Consider the following 23,126-nt stretch of genomic DNA (forward strand, 5'->3'; position numbering starts at 1 on the left):
AGTTGACCAGAAGTCACAAAAATATGGTGATTGAAACATTCTGGACATTCAAACATTCAAACATACTTCCTACCGAGATTCATGGTTATTTCATTAATCAGCAGCAGAATTAAGGTTGAGTAACCTCAAAACACAACCTCAATTTTAAACAAAGGCTGACCACCTACCTGCAAACAACGGAGTCTCCCGGTTCAACTGCAGAGTAAGTACTTTAACAAAATAACATGAACCAAGCAGTAACCAGATAAGGCTCAAAAGTCAGGAGATCAATTTCTGGACCAGAAAGCTTTGTATTCTAAGTACGCTGCAAAGTCTTTCTCCCACAGCAGAGTTCCAAATATTTAATGACAACCATGTAAAATCACTGCCTCAATCTTCTAGCTTTGTTATGAGACGCTTTTCCTTAAAAAGACAAGTTGTATTGTAGTTTAAAGCACATTATTTGTCACTTCCTGGTTTGTAGTATGAGCATTCTTTCCAAGTGGCAGGTCAGAATGCAGAATTGGAAGTTATACCTCACTCTACAGGTTCCTAAGCCACGCCTACTAGAAGAGATAGGTAAACAGTGTTTCATTAAAGGGGCAGATCCCTATTTCTTCAGATTAGGAACAATACAATGCAAATGAAGCTATCTTACTTATTACTCAATTATGTAAAATGCCTGTTGCAATGTTATTGTAATCTCATTTTAAAAATTAAATATATTAAGGGTTAACTTTTCTTCTCCATGCTAATGCTTTCTATTTAGTTCTGGCAATGTCATTACCTCATGTGCCACTTCTTCAGTACTGATGTAGTGGCCCCATCAGACTCCTGCATTAACCCTTCACAGTTATCAAAGATTGAGTCTCCTGAGTACCAGAAATGCAATGTTAGGAAATAGCAGGAAGAGTGAGCTATCAAATGGAGCAATTCTAATGAGCACACAGCACATCTTTCATCACTGAAAAGTTTACATCTTGATCACTCAACAATTCTTTCCTTTAAAAATATTCTTTACTTTATTCAAAATAATTTCCTGTCAAGGACCTGGACTATAATAAACACTATAGAGAGTCTCATCTAATAATTCCAATTTATTTCCCAGAAGAAAATTTTTCTTCTAAATGAAAAATCAAAGCTTGCCCTAATTTCTACCTAGTTGCTCCATTTAATTTAGTAAGGTGCATGACACGACAAATGCTACTTGATGAACTGAAAAGATCTACTTTTTTATGGGGGAGGCGGGTGCTAAAACCTAATCATTTTATACAATAACAGAATGACGGACCAGAGAGACAGTGGAGAATAGCACTCGCTCAAGCTAAAGAAAGCACATAGGGGCAGGGTCGTGGGACTAGCTTCCACTGTCTAAAACCCAGTGCTTGGGACATACTATGGTAGTTCTCCTTGGCTGAAACTGTAGACAGATACCCTTATTCTACTAGTGCTATGGTAACCAATCAGCTAGGAGAAAATGTATATTAACTATACTGTAAATGATCTGTATATATTTTTACTAAATATAAAAGTTCTTATAGTAAACCACTGGTATATAGAGAATTAAATATGGAGTAACCATAAGAGGGAAAATAGAGCCTAAGACTGAGCCTCAAGAAAGCCTGGCATGCAAAGGCTGAGTAGAAGAGGAGTGGCCAGCAAAAAAAAAAAAAAAAAAAAAATGAAATACCAGAAAGGGAAGAGGAAGTTCCAGAAGGAATGTCTTGGAAATCAAGGAAAGAAGGTGTGCAAAATAGAGGGAATGTGCAATGGTGTGAGATGGTGAGATGCTAGTGAAAGATCGAGGAAGATAAGCACATGACTAGCAATGCAGAGGAGTGGAGCAGCCTGGCAAGCCAGTTCACCATGACTAACACTGATGATGGGGGAAAAGGGGGGAAAATCAGAGAAGAGTCAGTGGGAAAGGGGGAAGCAGCCACCTCGTGAAGAGTCTCATATGCCATGCTAAAGAATATGGGGTTTACACTGTCAAAAAAGCCACTTACTCGTTTCACACAGAAAAGTAACAAGTTCAGAATTGTATTTTTAAAAGATACACTTTTTATAGGTATTTATCCAAAGAATATAAAAACACTAATTCAAAAAGATATACAGTATGTACCCCTGTATTCATTGAAGTAACCTAAGTGTCCAGCTACAGATGAATAGATACCAGAGGCCCGGTGCACAAAATTTGTGCACCGAGGGGGGGGGTTGCCTCAGCCTGGCCTGCACCCTCTCCAACCCAGGACCCCTCAGAGGATGTCCAACTGCCTCTCGAATCCAGAACGCTAGCTCCTAAACACTCGCCGGCCTGCCTGCCTGATCGCCCCAAGCCCTCTGCCTGCCTGCCTGATCGCCCCAAGCCCTCTGCCTGCCTGCCTGATTGCCCCTACACACCTCTGCCTGCCTGCCTGATTGCCCCTAACTGCTCCCCTGCTGGCCTGATTGCCCCTAACCGCCTCTGCCTCACCCCACACCTGGGACCCAGGGTTCCCCCCTCCTGCCAGTCACAGGCACCCAGGACCTGGGCTTCCCTCCCTCTTGCCAGCCGCAGGCACCCAGGACCTGGGCCAGCTTTGCCGGGGCCAGTCACAGCCACAGGAGACTGCAGGCTTCTCCACCTCCCCCTGCTCCTGAGGGAAGATTGGGGCCGGCAGCCACCTCTTGCACCCGCTGCCAGTGCCCAGTACCAGTCCCAAAAGCTCGGCGCCATCAGCGGGTGTGAGTGGCTGCTGGCTCTGATCGTCCCTGAAGGCTTCTCCACCTCCCCCTGCTCCTGAGGGGTAATTGGGGCAGCAGCTGCCGCTAGCACCCGTGGATGGCACTGGCCCCACTCACACCTGCTGCTGGCACTGTCAGAGAGTAGGAGCGGCAGAGGAGGGAGCAGGGCTGCTGGCAGACAGGGGACCAGGGGCCGCGATGGGAGGAGCCCAGCAGGGGTGCAAAGGATGGGCCAAGACCCACCCCTGTGCCTACCGCAGCCTCGCAGCCCACAGTTCCTTTCAAGGTGCACGAATCTGTGCACTGGGACCCTAGTAGAGATATAAAATTATGTCGTTGTACACCTGAAATTTATGTAATATTACTGAGCAATGTTACCGCAATAGAATGAATTTATTAAATATACACTTTTAAAGCTACTACTACTTTGGTAACAACTTAAAAGGACAGATTCGTGTGTTAAAAAGTGGTAGGAAACTACTGCCAATGGTTCAAGCTAAAAAAGATGAGGGCTTTGGTGACCAGTATGACATGGCTGTCAAAGAAGGGGTAAGAAACAAGGGTACATCTAGGTTCCCGGCTTGGGTGACTAGATAGGAGACATATTCACCAACGAAGGGAAAATGGGTGGAGTTCTGCAAACCAAGAAAGTAAAAAAGAGGGAAAAATACAAGAATACAAATACTTCTACACTGCCAGGTTATTATATGGAAAATGTGGCTAAAATAGCAATTTAACATTTATTTTTCCCAGGTAGGTTTGAATGTTGCACTTCTAGATTTCCAGGTAACCCCCAAAGAAGTCATCACTGGTACCGGCATAAGGATGATTAAAGGGATTTGACAAGGTTGAGGGGTCTGAGGAGACAGCTGGATGACACTTCCAAAAGGTCTCCAAAGGTGACATTAATTTTGCCGACTGACCAGTATTTGGAGAACGGCCTCAGCACTGCCAATGTCCTAGAATTGCACTCAGAGTAGCTTCCTTAAGCCACACTCACAAACTGTATAAACTCACTCAGTGGTAAATACACTAACGCATAGTAGAGGAACAGTCCTTCCTCGTCATGAAAAATCTTTCACTCCACGTCATTCACCCAGGGCGCCTGAATATCTTGGAAGTCAGAGATTAGCAATCAGAACTTTGCATGATAAGCAGAGGACCAGAGTAAAGGTAGACAGTTTTAAGGGACAATTGCTTTCACATTGGTGGCACCCAATGATTCATCTCTCCAGTGATCAAAGTCTGCCTCTGTGACTACTTTTCTGTCCTAACTCCTAAATTCTTGGCCTAAGTCTGGCCAAGCCTTCTCAGGCATAGTTTTTCTTTATACTACTAAAATCAATCAACTCTTTAAATTCTCTCTCTCTCTCTCTCTCTCTCTCTCTCTCTCTCTCTTTTTTTTTTTTTTTTTTTGCCAACACACCTGAGGAATGCTAGTAATTCCCAAAATAGAAGCTGGAGTGGCATGTATCAGAATTTGAAGAAGGTTGGTCTGTATACATTAAAAAGGCTTCCCTCATCACCTCATCCCTAATTCTGACACATGTCCCCTCTGTCCTTAGGGAGTGACTCTGAAAGCCACTCTCTCCCTTTAAGCCTTAGAATTAAAAATGAGTGCATATTTCTGCTCTGTGAGACTCTAAATTTAAATATTCACTCTCAAAATGTACTCTCAAATTCCCAGGTAGCCCCCATGTACTGGTAAGAGAGGCCACTATTATCTGAGAGAAAAAATAGTGCAAAAAGAACATTTTGATTTTCTACACATCCTTCCTATATTATTAGTATCAGTAAATCCTAAATCCAATAATAATACCACTAGGAACATGAATGGAGTCACACTAAGGATTGAGCTTTAACCAAAAAAAAAAAAACTTTTACGTTTTAAGCCTTGTTAAAACTAGTAACTTTATGTTGTATATTCTTGTAATTCAAGTATGTAGAAAATAAGATTTCTTTGGCAATTGAGGATAGTTTAGTGTTTCATGATAATCATTTGTTCTCATGGAACATATAGGTTTAAGAAATTTAGTTAAATGAACAATAAGCTTAGGGTATACCCTCAATGTTGTTTCTGCAACTAAATTCCTGTCTGTTTTCTCCCCATCTTTTGCCTTTTGCTTAAGCAGAGAATTGAAAATGTCTTAAGTGAAATGATTATCTGGAATCTAAGTCATTGAGACTTCACTAAACTGAGTCACTCAAAAACTATTTATTGAGCACTGGTTATGTGTAATATAACCCTATAACTTATTGTCCAAACTGGCACACTTCTGAGAATAAAAGGAGCCCGACTGACATTTACATTGACAGAGGCTTAAACCCAGACAGTCCCAAACTGCACTGGGTAAACCGAACTGTGTGCCAAACCAGCTATGCAGTGAACAATGAACTTGTCACTGGACATACACAGATCTGGTCCTTACCCTCAGGGTTATTTGTTGTGAAGCAAAAAGAAAAAAAAACTGGAACAAAGTATTTTCATTGTAATCTTCTATATATATAAAGAGCCAGAGGCCATCACAACAAAACAGACAACCAAACAGGCTGAGTGGGGCGACCAGGCCAGCAGGGGAGTTAGTGAGGGATAACCAAACGACTGAGCAGCAGGCTGGGTGGGGCGACCAGGCCAGCAGGGGGGCAGTGAGGGGCGACCAGGCCAGCAGAGGGAAGCAGTTTGGAATGACCAAGCCAGCAGGGGGGTCGTGAGGGGCAACCAAGCCGGCGGGGGGTGGGGGGGGCAGTTGGGGTCTACCAGGCCAGTGGGGGGGGGGGCAGTTGGGGGTGACCAGGTCAGCAGGGGGGTGCAGTTAAGGGTGACCAGGCCAGCAGAGGGGGGCAGTGAGGGACGACCAGGCTGGCAGCGGGGCAGTTAGGGGCAACCAGACTAGCAGAGAGGGGCTATTGGGGGTGACCAGGCTGGTGGGGGGGGGGCAGTAGGGGGCAACCATGCTGGCGGGGTGAGCAGTTAGGGGCAACCAGGCTAGCAGGCAGAGGTGGTTAGGGTTGATCAGGCTAGCAAGGGGGCCAGTAGGGGCGATCAGGCAGTCAGGCAGGTGAGCAGTTGGGAGCCAGCAGCCCCGGATTGTGAGAGGGATGTCCGACTGCCGGTTTAGGCCCGATCCCGAGGGTCCCAGATTGGAGAGGGTGCAGGGTGGGCTGAGGGGACCCCCCCAAGCACGAATGTCGTGCACCAGGCCTCTAGTGAGTGTTATGAAGGAGAAGTCCAAGATGATAAAGGAAGGTGAAAGAATGGACCTGACTTCAGTTTTACTAATGAGTTTCCATTAGAAGTCAGGGTGGGGAAGAATCAGGCAGAAAGATTATGTTTGAAGACCTAGTACCCAGAGGGGACAGGGTGCGGGGGGGCAGAACACTGAAGAACAGGGAAGGTGCACTGAGATGAGGCTGGAGTGGCAGGCTGATACCTATACAAAATTTTAGATTATTATTCCAAGGGAAATGGGTATTAAGCAGAAAGCTAATATTAGCAGGTATACATTGTTAAAAATGTATTTTTATTGATTTCAGGAAGGAAGGAAGGAAGAGGGAGGGAGAGAGAGAAGCATTCATGATATGATAGAATCATTGATCGGCTGCCTCCTGCATACCCCACACTGGGGATCGAGCCCACAACCCGGGCATGTGCCCTTAACAAGAATTGAACCGTGACCTCCTGGTTCATAGGTTGACATTCAACCACTGAGGCACATTGGCCAGGCCAGTATACATAGAAAAATGTATGGTCAAAAACCTGTTTCTGTAAAAAAGCCCAGCCAGTATGGATTAATGATTGTCTTTCATCATTGATGTTTCTCTCTCTCTCTCTCTCTCTCTCTCTCTCTCTCTCTCTCTCTCTCTTTCTCCCTCCCTCCCTCCCTATCTGTTCCTCTCTGAAATCAATAATATATATATATATTTTTTTTTAATCCTATATAATAAAAGGCTAATATGCAAATAGACTGAACGGTGGAACAACCAAACCACCGGTTCCTATGACATGCACTGACCACCAGGGGGCGTGTGAGGAACATGGTGGGCATTGGCCATGGTGGGATGGTAGAGCAGATGAGTGGGGGTGCCAGACCAAGGCGGGACACTGGTCACTATCATCAGGCTGAGCCTCTGGTGGTTACTGAAAATTTTTTGCTCCCGTGCACCGCAGTCCCACCTAGCACTCGCACCCACTGCCAGCATCAGCCCCACTCACACCCACTGCTGGTGCCTGGCGCCAGCCCCGATCACTTGGTGCCATTAGCAGGTGCGAGCGGTGGCTGCTAGCCCAATCACCCCTGAGGGCTTCTCCACCTCCCCCTGCTCTTGAGGGGTGATCAGGGCAGCAGCTGCCACTCGCACCCACTGATGGCACCAGCCCCATTCACACCCACTGCTGGTGCTGGCCCCAATTGCTCTGTGCAGTCAGCGAGTGTGAGCAGGGGCTGCTAGCAGACAGGGGCCTGGGGACGTGGTAGGAGGGGACAGGCGGGGGCATGGAGGATGGGCCAAGACCTGCCCCTGTGCCCACCACAGTTTCGTGGACCACAGTATCTTTCAAGGTGCACAAATTCATGCACTGGGCCCCTAGTAAAAAAAATAAAAGGACTTATAGTAAATATTTTCAGCTCTGTGGGCTATTGGGTCTCTGTTGCAACTCCTCAGCTCTGCTGTTGTAGTGTGAAAGCAGCCACAGACAATACACAAATGAATGAGCGTGGCTGTGTTCTAATAAAATTTTATTATTGGACACTGAAATTTGAATTTTATATAGTTATGTTGAAGTACGGTAGCAATCATCTCAGATAGAAACTATAGTTTAACTTTAACCCTGCTGTTTGGCTTCTGTACTTATTTGTTTTGTTTAACAATAGAAGTTATTTTGATTTTCTGAATTATATAAATCATCCCATTTGATTAAATACCCTATTGATTATAATGTGAAATCCCATTGGTTGTGGTCATATTGGTCTTAGAAAGCACATTTTTCCTTTACCTGGGAAGGACAGCACGATTATCCCAAGGTCAGAGGGCTCCAGTTAACGTGTCCCTGTTGACCCAGTGTTCCCGAGACCCAAAAACTGTAATTTAGGTAACATGCTTAAGTCTGACCAGGTTCCTCATTCCAGACCCGAGGGCTCTAGATAATGTGTTTCTGTCAATTCAGTGATCCAGAGACCCAACTGTAATTTAGATAACATGCTGCTTCTGCTTCTGTAAACTGCTTTTTGCAAATCAGGTTCCTCATTCCAAACCTTGGGATGTAATCAATATCTTTGTGATCTTTGCCTATATAAGTCTGGTTTTGCAACCATCTTACTACTACTATTTGGGGAATGGCCCCTCATAGTCCCGAATTGCAATAAATGTGACTCTTTAATTCGACTTCTTGAGGCGTCCTTCTGTGATAGTATCCTTGTATCCTACTTTTGATTTAAAAAACACATTAAAAATGTAAATTCAGCCCTAGATGGTTTGGCTCAGTGGATACAGTGTTGGTCTGCGTACTGAAGGGTCCTGGGTTCGGTTTTAATGTAAAATCATTCCTACTTTGCAAACCATACAAAGACAGGTGGCAAGACATTGGCTCTGGTACAGAACATAGAGGTGGGACATGGTTTACACTAAACAAAATAGATGAGGTGGGGTGGAGAAGGGTCTAGAGCAGTGGTTGGCAAAATGCGGTTCACGAACCACATGCAGCTCTTTGGCCCCTTGAGTGTGGCTCTTCCACAAAATATCACTTGCAGGCACACACGTACAGTGCGATTGAAACTTCGTGGCCCATGCGCAGAAGTCGGTATTTTGTGGAAGAGCCACACTCAAGGGACCAAAGAGCCACATGTGGCTCGTGAGCCACAGTTTGCCGACCACTTTTTCTAGAGACTTCTCTTAAACTATGGTTGCACAGTTCTTTACAAAAGAGAAAATATCAATTGTTTGTATCCAAGAATGGAGCAGCCACTATCCTCTGGCGTCACAAATCTGATACTCAGTGTCTAGTAAAAGGGTGATAAACTTAAAGGTTGAGAACTGAGCTTAAGTGCTATAAATTACTGCTTGAAAGATCACAGTGACAGTTTAAACACATCTACTCATGTTAAGCTAATTAATTCAGATATCTGAAATAAACTATCCTTCCTGAAGCAATGCATCAGTGGAACCTTATGAATAAAAAAAGGTATCTTTAAAAGCATTCTCTTTCAAATGCTCCATATTTGCCTCCAGCTTTTCCCCCTATTGTGGATGCATTTTATTGGAGAAATACACACAATAAAATATGTTAAAAAAAATTCCAATTAAGACAGTTTTAAAACTGAGATCTCACCTTCAGTTTTTATTAAGTTCTGTATATATTTAACATATTCATTTTTGTTCGTATGGGGCAGAAATGGTCACCATTCCGTTTATTATAACGAGAGTATAGTGTCCCATAAAAATAGTTGCATGTTTAGTGTTAAAGATAACCAAAATATCCAAAGATTTGAAAGTACAAATGGTGATACTCCTCAGGTACACATCAAGAACACAGCTGCAGTGTCAGGATCTTTTCAAAGAGGGTTATATTTTCCTCCGAGCCAGTCGATGCAAGATTGCTCAGCTATGGTGCCCTCAGAATTAGCCTGGAATTCCCTTTCTCCCACTTCAAGAACTCTTATATATATATACTAGAGGCCCGGTGCACAAAAATTTGTGCACTCGGGGGGAGGGGGGGTCCCTCAGCCCAGCCTGTGCCCTCTCGCAGTCTGGGACCCCTCGGGAGATAACGACATGCTGGCTTAGGCCTGCTCCCGGGTGGCAGAGGGCAGGCCCAATCCCTAGGTGCAGGCCCAATCCCTAGGTGCAGCCCCTGGTCGGGCTCAGAGCAGGGCCAATTGGGGAGTTGGGGCGCCGCCCCCTGTCATGCACAGAACAGGGCAGATTGGGAGGTTGCGATGCCACCCTCAGTCACACTCAGGGTAGGGCCGATTGGTGGGTTGGGGCACAGCCCCCTGTCACACTCAAGGCAGGGTGGATGGGGAGGTTGCGGTGCCACCCCCTGTCACACACAGAGCAGGGCCAATCAGGGGGTTGGGGCGCTGCCCCCTGTCACTCACAGAGCAGGGCCCATCAGGGAGGTTGGGGCTCCGTACCCTGTCATGCACAGAGCAGGGTCGATCAGGGGGTTGGGGCTCTGTACCCTGTCACGCACAGAGCAGGGCCCATCAGGGGGTTGGGGAGCTCCCCCATGTCATGCACAGAGCAGGGCGGATCAGGGGGTTGGGGCCCCGCCCTTTATCACCCACAGAGCAGGGCCGATCAGGGGGTTGGGGCGCCGCCACTCTCACACTCAGGGCAGGGCCGATGGGGAGATTATGGCTCTACCCCGTCACACACAGAGCAGGGCCCGTGGGGGGTGGGGGGTTGGGGCGCCGCACCCTGTCACACACAGAGCAGGGCCGATCAGCGGGTTGGGGTGCCGCACCTTGTCACACACAGAGCCGCAGGGCAATCAGAGGGTTAGGGCGCCTTCCCTTGTCATGAACAGAGCAGGGCGGATAGGGAGGTTGTGGCCCCGCCCCGTCACACACAGAGCTGCAGGGCGATCAGGGGGCTTGGGCGCTGCCCGCTGTCACACTGATCCCAGTGCCAGGAGGCCTCAAGGCTCCACTGATCCCGGTGCTGGGAGGCCTCGCAGCTCCGTTGATCCCCGTGCTGGGAGGCATAGTACCCTTTTACTATATAGTAAAGATAGAGGCCTGGTGCACGGGTGGGGGCTGGCTGGTTTGCCCTAAAGGGTGTCCTGGATCAGGGTGGGGGTCCCCACTGGGGTGCCTGGCCTGCCTGGGTGAGGGGATGATGGCTGTTTGCTGCTGGTCACACACCCTTCAGGGTGGGGGTCCCCACTGGGGTGCCTGGCCAGTCTGGGTGAGGGGCTGAGGGCTGTTTTCAGGCTGGCGGGTGACTGAAGCTCCCAACTGCTCCTTTTTTTCTTTTCTTTTTTTATTCTGGGCCAGCTTTAGCTCTGCCTCCAGCTCTGAGGCCTCTGCTGCTGAAAGCAGGTATCTGCTTTGTTTGGGTTCTATAATCGAAACACTGTATCAACTCCAGCTCTGAGATCCCGGCTTGCTGAAAGCAGGTTTCTGGGGTTTTGTTTAGCTTCTATATTTGTAACAATGTTTCAAACTGCAGGCTCAGAGGCCGGCAAGGCAGGCGGGGAACGTTGGTTTCCTCTGTCACTGAAGCAAGCAAGCCTCATGTTAGCTTCAAGCTGCCTGGCTGCCGGCCACCATCTTGGCTGGCAGTTAATTTGCATATCTCGCTGATTAACCAATGGGAAGGGTAGCGGACGTACACTAATTACCATGTTTCTCTTTTATTAGATAGGACTGGAGGCCAGATGCACGAAATTCGTGGAAGAATAGGCTTTCCTTCCCCACCCCACCCCACCCCACTTCCAGCACTGGCTTCTCTCTGGCACCCCAAACCTGGTCGGCTGGAAGGACATCCAACTAATTATCATATTAGGCTTTTATTATTATAGATTTTATTAATTTTTTGCAGAGAGGAAGGGAGAGGGATAGAGAGTTAGAAACATCCATTCAGCTGACTCCTGCACACTCCCTACTGGGGATGTGCCCGTAACCAAGGTACATGCCCTTGACCAGAATCAAACCTGGGACCCTTCAGTCCCCAGGCTGATGCTCTATCCACTTAGCCAAACCAGTTAGGGCAGAACTTACCTGCTCTTTACATTGAAGTTCAGATCGCACTTTCTCCTGTGGCTCATCTGTAAACCTGAACTTTATGACTTCCCTGGAAGTTTTCATAAGGATATGTCCCAACTAACTCTCATGTGATTAGCGCAAATCTGATTTTGGGAGGACACAGAACCTGCAGAACCAAATGTAGGTTGCAGTGCTGGGTTCCTGATTAGAATAAGGAATGCCCCCGGGGGCTCCCAAGCTCTCTGAAAGTGTGGCGTTTGGGGATGGGGTAAGCCAGGACCAGGGCAGCACTGGTTTCCAGCCTGCCAGTAAGAGCGGACACAGTAATTGTGACAATGCATCTGAGCGTGGCGGGGCTGCGTGGTGGGTAGAAGGCTTCCCGCAACACTACCAGGAAGTGCGGCTGCACCTCCATGCAGCGGCCACAGACTCTCGCAGGTGTCTGCCCCGCCCCCGCGAGCCCCCAGTGCCCAGCATCACCCAAAAGCCGGGGGCGGGGAGGGGGGGGCTGCGCTTGGGCCTCCGGGGAAATGGGCTGTGGGGCGTTTGGATTTGGGGGTTCCCTGCCAGCCTCGTCTATTCCCTCCGGGAGGGAAGACAGGCAGGGTTTGGCAAGGTCCCCCAGCTCCACCCGCTTCTCTCGGCTCTCCCCTCCATCTCTGCACTTCCAGGCCCACTCTGCGCTCCCCGCTCTCCCGGAAAGTGGAAGCAAGTATCTGAGTAGGGAAAACCCGGTCCCCAGACGCAGCCAGACGTTATAAAGTCTTTCAGCCGAAGAGCCCGAAAGCCAAATCGGTCCACTGGCGGAGGGGCTGGGCTGGGAGTGGGGAAGCGGGGTGGGAAAGTGCCGGCCTCTCAGGTTAAGCTCCCGCTGCAAAGACGGAGCCTTTCACATCCGCTGGAAATCTCTACTCTCTCCCTCCTCATCCCCCCTCCCCCAGCCATTTTTTAATGCAACTGTTCTATTGAGCTGTAATTCACATACCATAAAATTCATAAGCTTTTAGCATATCCAGAGTTTAGCATATACAGCTATCACCACTAATTTTAGAGCATTTTCATCAACCCAAAGATACCCAAATCCTCATTCCTCCTTCCCCCTGGCAACAATTTTTTTTTTTTTAATTTCTATGAATTTACCTATTCTGGACATTTCATAAAACTAAATCAAAGAAAATATAATGTTTTCTTTGGGGCTGACTTTGTTCACATAACAATGTTTCAAGGTTCACCTCCATTATAATATGTATCAGCACTTCACTCCTTTTTATAACTGAATGGTATTTCATTGGATGAATATACATTTTGCTTATTCATTCATCAGTTGAAGGACATTTTGGATGTTTCCACTTTTTGGCTATTATGAATAGCAACATTTGAGTGCAAGTTTCTGACAAACGTATGTTTTCAATTCTCTTGCACATACTAGTAAACCTAGAAGTGGAATTGTGGAGTCATATAGTAACTCATGTGTTTAACATTGTGAAAAATTGCCAAACTGTTTTTCATGGTTTTCAGAATTTTACAATCCCACCAGCAATGAGGGCTCCAGTTTTTCCACATCCTCAACAACAGTTCTTAGCGTCTGTCTTCTTATTTTAGCCATCCCAGTGATCGGGAAGTGGTATCTCACTGTGGTTTTGATTTGTTTCCCTAATGCCTAATGACACTGAGCATCTTTGCATGAGCTTACTGACCATTTCTTCTTTGCAGAAATCACTATTCAAATCCTTGCCCATTTTTTAATGGGTTATTTGTCTTTTTCTTGTTGAGTTGTAAGAATTCTTTATATATTCTGAATACAAATACCTTATCAAATATATTTTCTCCCAATCCATGAGTTGTCTTTTCATTTTCTTGATGGACTCCTTCATGCATAAAAGTTTTCATTATTTTGATAAAGTCCAATTTATTTTTTCTTTTGTCACTTGAGCTTTTGGTGTCATATCTCAGAAACTACTGCCTAATTCAAACCTTATGAGGATTTACACCTACAGTTTCTTCTGAGTTTCTTCAAGATCGTACATTTAGGTCTATGATCCAATTTGAGTGATATTTTGTATATGATGTGAAGTAGGGGTCAAAATTCATTCTTTTGAATGTGGATATTTAATTGTTCCAGCACCAATTGGTGAAAAGATTATTCTTTTCCCTTTGAATTGTTTTGGCATCTTTGTCGATAAGTGTAAGATTGTATTTCTGGACTTTCAACTCTATTCTATTAATCTATGTCTAGACTTACACCAGTAAATCTATGCCCTGACTACTGCATTTTGTAGTAAACATTGGAATCAAGAAATGCAAGTCCTCCAATGTAATAGACTGAATTGTGTCGTCCTCCCCCCCCAAATTCATATGTTGAAGCCCTAACTCCCAAGGTGATGGTATTTGGAGATGGGGCCTTTGGGAGATGATCAGGTTTAGATGAGGTGAAGAGAGTAGGGCTTCATGACGGGATTAGCGCTGTATTTAAAAAGAGACCACAGAGTTTGTTCTCTCCCTCTCTCTCTTTCCCCATGCCAAGTGACAGGAAGAAGGGAGCCATGTGTAAGTCAGAAAGCGTTCTCACAAGAACCCAACCATACAAGCATCCTGGCCTCAGACTTCCAGACTCCAGAATGATCCTATACTAATAAAAGACAAACATGCAAATTGATCATACTTTTGCTACCCCTTAAGCCATGTCCACCAGCCAATCAGAGCGACTATATGCAAATTAATCCAACCAAGATGGCGGCCGGCAGCCATGGAGCTGGAGCAAGCAGGAGGCTTGCTTGCTCCAGTGATGGAAGAAGCCAAGGTTCCCCGCCTGCCACGGCCTGGCTCTGAGCTCCACTGAAAGCAACAAAGTTTCAATTATAGAAGGTAAACAAACCCCAGATACCTGCTTTCAGACAGCCGTGGCCACCAAGCTAGAGTGAGCAGGAGTGGGTTGCCCCTGGCGATGGAGGAAGCCAAGCTTTCCTCAGGCCTCCGCTAAAGGCAACCAAGTTTCAATTATAGAAGGTAAATAAATCCCAGAATAAAAAAAGAAAAAGAAAAAAAGGAGAGGCTGGGAGCTTCCGTCACCAGGGTGCTTGGCCAGCCTGAAAACAGCCCTCAGCCCCTCACCCAGGCTGGCCAAACCTCCATGGGGTGAGGGTCCCCACTGGGGTGGACATCCTCCGAGGGGTCCCACACTGCAAGAGGGCATAGGCCGGGCTGAGGGACCCCCCCCCGAGTGCACAAGCTTTTGTGCACCAGGCCTCTAGTGAGAATATAAATTTCTGATGTTTAAGCCATCCAGCCCATGGCATTTTGTTATGGCAGCCTGAGCTGACTAAGGCAGAGGTCATAAGGGTGAGGCCCAAGAGTCATAGGACTGGCGTTGATATAAAAAGAGGAAGAGACACTGAGTGTGTGGGTGAACAGAGAAAAAGCCATGTGAGGACACAGTGTGAAGGCTGCAAGCTAATGAGAGAGGTCACACCAGAAATTCACCCTGCTGGCACCATAGTCTTGGACTTCCAGCCTCCAGAACTGTGAAAAGATAAACTGTTGTTTAAAGCACTCAGTCAAGTCTGTGGTATTTTGTTGTGGCAGCCCTAACAGACTAATTAATCTAACTTTATTCTTCTTTTGCACAATGGTTTTTGGCTTTTTTGGATACCTTGCATTTCCATATGAATTTTAGGCTCCACTTGTCAATTTCTACAAAAATGCCAGTTGGGATTTTGATAGGGATTGCACTGAATCTGCACATCAATTGGGGGCTCGGGAGTATTGCTATCTTAATAATATTAAGTCTCTTATCCAAAAGAATCTTTTCATTTACTTGTCTTTTTTAATTTCTTCCAACAGTGTTTATTAGCTTTCAGTAACCATGTCTTATAGTTCTTTTCTTAAAGTTATTCCCAAGTATTTTATTCTTTTTGATGTTATTGTAAATAAACTGGGGTGGGGTTTTTGTTTTTTGTTTTTCTTTTTGGATTGTTCATTGTGAGCATACAGAAATATAATTGATTTTTGTGTTTTGATAATGTATCCTGAAACCTTGCTGAACTTATTAGTTCTAATAGGTATATATTGGCTTCCTTAGAAATATATATATATATATGTCATCTGACAAATGGAGATAGTTTTATTTCTTCATTTTTTTAATCTGGATGTGTTTTACCTTTATTTTTCTTCCCTAATTTCCCCGGCTAGAACCTTCAATACAATGTTGGCTAGAAAGGACATCCTTGTCTTATTCCTGACCTTAGGAAGAAAGCATTAGCCTTTCACCATTAAATATATCAGCTGTTAGCTATTTCAGGTCAAAGAAATTCCCTACTAATCCTAGTTTGTTTTGTTTTTCATCAGGAAAGAATGTTGTCAAATACTTATCTGTATTGATTGAGATGATTTTTGTTTTGTTTTTTAAAATATTTTTATTGATGTCAGAGAGGAAGGGTGAGAGAGAGATGGGAACATCAATGAGAGAGAATCATTGATTGGCTGCCTCCTGCAGGCCCCACCCTGGGGATTGAGCCCACAACTCAAGCATGTGCCCTGACTGGGAATCGAACCGTGAGCTCCTGGTTCCTAGGCTGATGCTCAACCACTGAGCACGCCAGCCAGGCATGTCCTCTATTCTACTAATATAGTGTATTACATTGATTGATTTTCATATGTTGAATAAACCTTGTACAAATCTCATTTAATTCTAGAATATAATCTTTACTGATGTTGCTGGATTTTGTTTGCTAACATTTTGTTGAGGATTTTTGTTTCTATATTCATAAACATAATGAATATAAACACCGTAGTTTTCTTGTGATATTATTGGTATGATTTTGATATTCAAGGTAATACTGGACTCAGAGTGGGTTGGTAAGTGTTCCCTCCTCTTATATTTTTGGAATACTTTGTGAAGGATTGGTGTCTATTCTACTGTAAACATTTTGCAAAATTCACCAATGAAGCTATCTGGGTCTGGGTTTTTCTTTGTGGGTAGATTTTTTATTATTAATTCAATCTCTTTCCTGCTATCAGTCTATTCAGATTTTCTATTTCTACTTGAGTCAGTTTCAACAGTTTGTGACTTTCTAGGTTTTTGTCCACTTAATTTAACTAATTTGTTGGTCAATTTAGCTAAAGTTTTGTCCATTTTGTTGATCTTTTCAAATAAAGAACTTTGGGTTTTGTTGATTCTATTTTTCTATTCTCTATTTCATTCATTTTTCTATTCTCTAATTCATTCATTTCTGTTCCAATCTTTGTCATTTCTTTGCTTCTGTTTTGAGAGAGAGAGGACAGAGAGAGAGAGAGACAGAAAGAGAAACATAATTTGCTGCCTCCCACACACACCAAGAATGGAACCCGTCACCTTTTGGCCTACCTGACAAAGCTCCAAGTAGCTGAACCACACCAGCCAGGGCTCCTTTTTCTTTCTTAAGGTGGAAAGTTAGGCTATTAATTTGAGATCATTCTTCTTTTTTAATATAGGGGGAGTTTAAATTTTTAAATTGATTTTAGAGAGAGAGGAAGGGGAGAAAGAGAGACATTGATTCATTGCTCCACCTATCCATGAATTCATTGGTTGCTTCCTTTATGTGCCCTGACCAGGGATCAAGCCCAAAACCTTGGCATACTGGAAAAATGCTCTAACCAAACGAGCTACCCAGCCAGGGCTTAATATAGGTGTTTACAGTTATAAATCCCCATCTAAGCACTGCTTTAGCTGTATCTCATAAATTTTGGTATGTGTGTTTTTGTTTTCATTTAACTCAAAGTATTTTCTCATTTTCCCTTTCTTTCACCCATTGGTTATTTAGGAGTGTTCTGTTTAATATCTACTTTTTGTGAATTCCCCAAAATTTTCTTCTGTTACTGATTTCTAATTTCATTCCTTGGTGGTCAGAGAGCATATTTTATATTATTTTAATACGTTTGAATATATTAAAGCTTGCTTTATGATCTAGCATATGGTCTGTTCTGGAGAATGTTCCATGTATATTTGAGAAGGATGTGTATTCTGAGTGGAGTGTCCCAAAGATATCTTTTTATTAGTTCTAGTTAGCTTACAATTTTGTTCGAGTCTTCTATTTCCTTTTTGATTTTCTGTCTGGTTGTGTTATCCATCACTGAAAGTGAGGTATTGAAAGCTCCAACTATTATTGCTGAATTATCTATTTCTCCATTTGATTCTGAGTGTTTGTTTCATGTATTCTAGAGCTCTGTTAATAGGTGCATATAAGTCTATAGTTATTATAAATTCCAGACATATTTATCCTTTTATTTTTATAAAACATTCTTCCTCGTCTCTATTAATTTTTGTCTGATATTACTATAGTAATAACTCTCTTTTGGTTATTGTCTATATGGTATATATTTTTCCATGCTTTTAGGTTTCATCAGTTTATGCCTTTAAATCTAATGTGTCTCTTATATACAGCATATAGGTGCATCATATTTTTTTATTCATTCTGCCTGTCTCTATCTTATATTGAAGTTTTTAATCCATTTAACAATTTAATGTACTATCTGCAATTTTGCTATTTTTTTCTATGTCATGTCTTTTTTGCCCTTCTATTCCTCCATTACTGCCTTCTTATGTGTTATAGATAGTGCTAGTGTACCACTTAAAGTCATTTAAAGTTTCTTTTATTTACTTCTAAAGTTATTTTCTTGGTGGTTACCCTGGGGATTACAATTAATATCTTAGCTCATAACTACGAGTTTCTTCTTGGAATTTAAATAGTCTAGTCAACATTAAGTCCAGAAAAATGAAAAGGAACTTTTCAACTCACAAACACTGTTTAGGTAAACGCTGGGAAGCTGCTGTGATAATAAGTACCTGCCTTTGGTATGAACACTTACCTTGTCTAATAGTGCATTCTGCCACAATCTAAAGATACTGAGGTAACTTCTATCCCTGGCGCCAAAAGATGTAAAGAAAAACTGAAAATAAAAAGAGTAGGATAATTTTAGTGACATTTTAAAAAGGGGGAAAGTCTCTGTCATGAAGCTCTGTTGGCATTTGCTATGGTCAAAGCAAACTAGTGAGTCACCACCGCCCACTTTATACACTCTTTCTAACTTTTTGTTACAATAGATGAAAAACAGGTAATTGGTGCATGGACAAGGTGTCTTTCACATTGTATCTTACAGCAAATACAATTTCATCAATATTTACTAGGGAAAGGAGCTTGAAATAGGTTGCTATTTATGTTCATCGTAGTTTAACTATGAAAATCAATCTAAATAAATTTATGGAAAAAATTAAAATTTTATTTTTTCTAAACTTTGCAAAGAGATGTGATTTGGTAGCCCTTTGAGACAAGTATAAACAAAGAATATGAAAAAATACAGTGGATTTCAGAGATAAATTAATTTTTAAGGATCGTAATTTTAAATTATATCATCTTTCACCTGGCTGGCATGGCTCAGTAGTTTAATATTGACCTATGAACCAGGAGGTCACAGTTCAATTCCTGGTCAGGGCACATGCCTGGGTTGTGCCCTCATCCCCAGTGTGGGGTGTGCAAGAGGCAGCCAATCAATGATTCTCTCTCATCATTGATGTTTCTCTCTCTCTCTCTCACTCTCCCTTCCTCCCTGAAATCAATAAAAATACATTTTTTTTAAATTATATCATCTTTCATAGTCTCAAATATCTAGAAATATCTAATCTCTGCTAATTATACATATAAAACACCCATATTAACAATAAACTTTGCTTTGAATTTTGTAAGAGAGAAATAGCATGTTTCAACCTATAAGTCTATGTTTGCATGTAACCCCATTTCTTCCTATGCATTTAAGTGGATTTTTGTAGTCACATTTTAATATAGGCTCTTATGAAAAAATCTGACAAGTGGCAGCACTAACTATAGTTTCTGTGTATCATCTCTTCCCTTCCCCTAGTTTGTGACTTTTTATGATTAAATGTTTATTTCCAGGAATGAGAAAGCTCAGTCCTATGTTTGATTTGTTAAATAAAATATCAAACTAATAATATTTCAGGTGTTACATTTTTCATACAAAGATGTTAAAGTATAATTTTCTAATTAATAAATTGAAGCCTTGCTATATAATAGTCTCCAAAAAGCAAACTTTTATAAAAGACACAGCTAGGAACTTTTCCAAACAGGATTACATACATAACATGTGACCTAATGTCACACACAGAGCCCTAATCAATTTTCCAGATGGGTATAGAAAGATTCTTCATATATCTCCACTAAGAAATGGCAGATATTACAGGTGGATAATATAAATGATGGCGGTTAAAGATAATTCCCATCCTAAAATATTATTTAAATGATTGTGTTTAATTGTATGCTACCCAAACCTCTGTTCACCAGAATCATTTGTTTGTATTACTTGCTATTATGAATAAAAAACAATTATAGAATTATTACTGTATTAGAAATAATAAGGATGGTTTGCTAATGCTTAATCTATCTATTTCTTATAATGAAGAAATGATAAATATGGAATAAAGTTCTCTTTAACTATAAAGTACAAAAATGTTAGCAGTCATTTAACCATCAATAAGTATTTAAGTATACAGAAATCTAGCATGAAATTCAATGTATTTGATTATTAGATATCCATAATTCTAAGAAGAATTGCTTATATTCCTAACACTGATGATTAATATAGGCAGATTTTCTCCACATTATGTAATAAGGCAAAGGCAGAAAAGTTTTTCACCTTTTCACTGTCGGTAGCGATCTGGATAGCATTTGGGATGAGTCGAGCAGTTTTCTCCTTGGTCATGAAGGTTATGTTTTTTAAAGCAATAGAAATCTAAATACACAAAAGGAAAAAAATTTCAAAATGGATTTTTTTTTCATAATACATATAACACAAAACACCAAGTATTACATCAATTTAACCCAAACTAGAAAAACCTAAAGGAGTTCATATTAATTACATGTTTGTTTTTTCTCAGAAAAACAGAGTCAGCAGTCAGACACTCTTCCTTTCAGTAATTTCCCGCTTCAACTCCTATCTCTAACATTAGGATGAAGTGTGAAAAGACATGTGGGTGTTCATGTTCTACACACACACACACACACACAATTCAGACTGTGATAAGACATGATTTTGGCAGTCAAAAGGAAGTATAATCAAGCTTTTTTCAATCTGAAATCTTGTATTACATATGTACACATGGAGCTCAAAGTATTAAGAAAAATATACTGCACACTTCTACAGCACATATTGTGTTTACATATATACAAATATATAAAAATTTACTTTAGGATTTAAAGTACATTACTTTTAGGAGTTCTGTATACATTTCTATCTGCAATTATTTGTATCAACATATCAAATCAAAACATGTCTTACTGTAGTTTCCCATTTGAAGATGTTGCTATGGAAACATAGCCAGTTTTCTGAAAGGTATAGTCGTCCCTGAAGCAAAATGTCTTTCTGAAGAGCACAAGCATAATCTACACAAATAAGGAACAGCTTAGTCACAAAAACATGGCAACTTAACAAATCTTATACTACTTTAGTACACAGAAAATCATCACTCTTCATTCATTAGTTCATGCGTTCATTCATTCATTTATTCATTTACTCCTTCGTATTCTTTGTGCACCAGACACTAGGGTTACCAGAAAAGGACCCTGGCCTCATGGAACACAGTCTAGAGGGGAAGGCATACAATAAACAAATAAATGTATTAGTATAATGACAAAAGTGTAGAGAAAGCTCTGAGAGAGTATAACAAGGCATACATAGGTATGGGGGGTGGTGGGGCAGGTAGGAGGTTAATCAGGAAAAGTTTTCCAGAAAAAGTAATCTTTAAACTGAGACCTAAAGATCAATAAAGGGTCAGCGAGACCATGAGGGAACAAACAGTACTTACAAAGGCCCCATGGTAGAAAGAAGCACAGCACATTTAAGCTACTATATACAAAGACAGATCTCGGGCCTGGAGCAGCTAGGCAAGGGAGGGTGTCTCAGGCCCTGGTGAGCTGTGGACCTGATGAGAAGCCCCTGATAAGTTTTAAGTGGAAGGGGCATGATCAGTTGTATCTTTTTATTCACACTGGGAGAATGGATTCAGATAAATCAGTTGGAAATCCAAGGGAAAACTGACGGTGGCCCAGACCAAAAGATGACAGTATTAAGAGAAAGAAGTAGGTAGATTCAAAAATATTAAGAGGTAGTACTGATGGAAAATTGGTGATTAATCAGATGTTGGACAAAGGGGAGGGAGGGATAACTCCAACGTGTGTGTGTGTGTGTGTGTGTGTGTGTGTGTGTGTGTTAGTTTGTTTTTTAAAGTTGATCCTCTCCACACCAGCATTAAAATCCAGCAAAATCAAGAGTACTGGTAAATGCCACTGCCTATAACAAGTTAATGCCATGCTTCTAAGATTACGATCTGACTCTTTGGCTAATGTAAATACTAGTAGTATTGCTAAATTACCAATTATACAAGATATAAAAGGCTGCTATGAGGAGATTTAGTTAAACTGATAAATTTTAAAACTATATATACAGTGATTAGGAATTTTAGGAAAACTTGTGGAGGTTATAAACCTCAAAATATTTAAGTTTAGTCATTAAAATTCTAAGCAAATACTGAAAATTGAGCAAAGTAATGCACTCTTTCAAAATGCTTCCTTCAGCAAAACAAAACTGAGATGACACCAAACAAAAAATCCTAGCAAATAATTAAGCAGATTAAGTTACTCATTTACTAGTACGCATTTCTAAAACAGAGATTGGACTAAAGATCACCTTGAGATGTCCTGAAGTTTTTATCGAAACCACTGACACATGCTTCTCAAATTTCACATCAGAAATATCTGGCAGATTTATTAAAACACAGCTTGCTGGCCCTGCCCCCAGAGCTTCTGATTAAATGTCTGGGCTGGGATGAAGAGTTTGCATGTGAAACAAGTTCCCAGGTGATGCCAACATGGCTGCTCTGTGGACCACATTAACTATGTACAAAGCCACAGTGAGCAACTGGATTATTTTAATTGGAGATTATTTAATATAGATTGACGGGCTTTTTACAATGGTTTTAAAAATGGTTTCCCCAAAACAGGTATATTTTATTTTAATAAATTTGTACCTCAATAAAATTTAGTTTTCATATAATAGCTTTCTAGCAATATATTCTATGTGAGAAATGACCAAAATATTTTAAAAGCAAAGGGATTTTATTTTTTTTTGCTCCCAGTTTTCTTACTGATAAACAAGCTCGTAATTATCAGCATTTCAGAAAGCAATAGTCTACCTGATTTGAGTCATGTTAACAGTCTGATTCATATATAATGGAATAAGAAAGTAACGTTTATCAAAAATCATTTTATGGCCTGGCCAGTGTTGCTCAGTGGTTGAGCATCGACCTATGAACAAGGAGGTCACGGTTCAATTCCTGGCTAGAGCACATGCCCAAGCTTCAGGCTTAATCCCCAGTGGGCGGGCATGCAAGAGGCAGCTGATCAATGATTCCCTCTCATCATTGATGTTTCTATCTTTCTCCCTCTCCCTTCCTCTCTGAAATCAATAAAAAAAATTTCAAAAAATCATTTTATGGCCTTGGTCAGTATTCTCAATGGTTAGAGCATCGGTCCTAGCACCAAAGGGTCAAGGGTTTGATTCCAGATCAAGGGTACACACCTGGGTTGCAGGTTAGATTTCCCAGCTCCTGCAAGGGCCAACCAATCAATGTCAATTTCTCTTTCTCTCTCTCTCTCTCTCTCTCTCTCTCTCTCT

The 23,126-nt window shown here is 42.2% G+C and overlaps 1 protein-coding gene across 1 annotated transcript in view; it reads right to left on the bottom strand.

The window, feature by feature from the left end:
* The window catches only part of GRAMD1C (GRAM domain containing 1C), an 82,881-nt gene that overhangs the window by 36,782 nt on the left and 22,973 nt on the right, over positions 1-23,126 (bottom strand). The window contains exons 3-5 of the mRNA XM_081085658.1: positions 20,733-20,836; positions 20,091-20,186; positions 18,252-18,332 (exon numbers count right to left, since the gene is read on the bottom strand). Coding sequence (XP_080941784.1) covers positions 18,252-18,332; positions 20,091-20,156 — 147 coding nt within the window. The 5' untranslated portion in view covers positions 20,157-20,186; positions 20,733-20,836. The remainder of the gene's footprint in view (positions 1-18,251; positions 18,333-20,090; positions 20,187-20,732; positions 20,837-23,126) is intronic.

This window comes from Myotis nattereri (genome assembly GCF_964212035.1).
Source record: "Myotis nattereri genome assembly, chromosome: 3".
Lineage (NCBI taxonomy): Eukaryota > Metazoa > Chordata > Mammalia > Chiroptera > Vespertilionidae > Myotis > Myotis nattereri.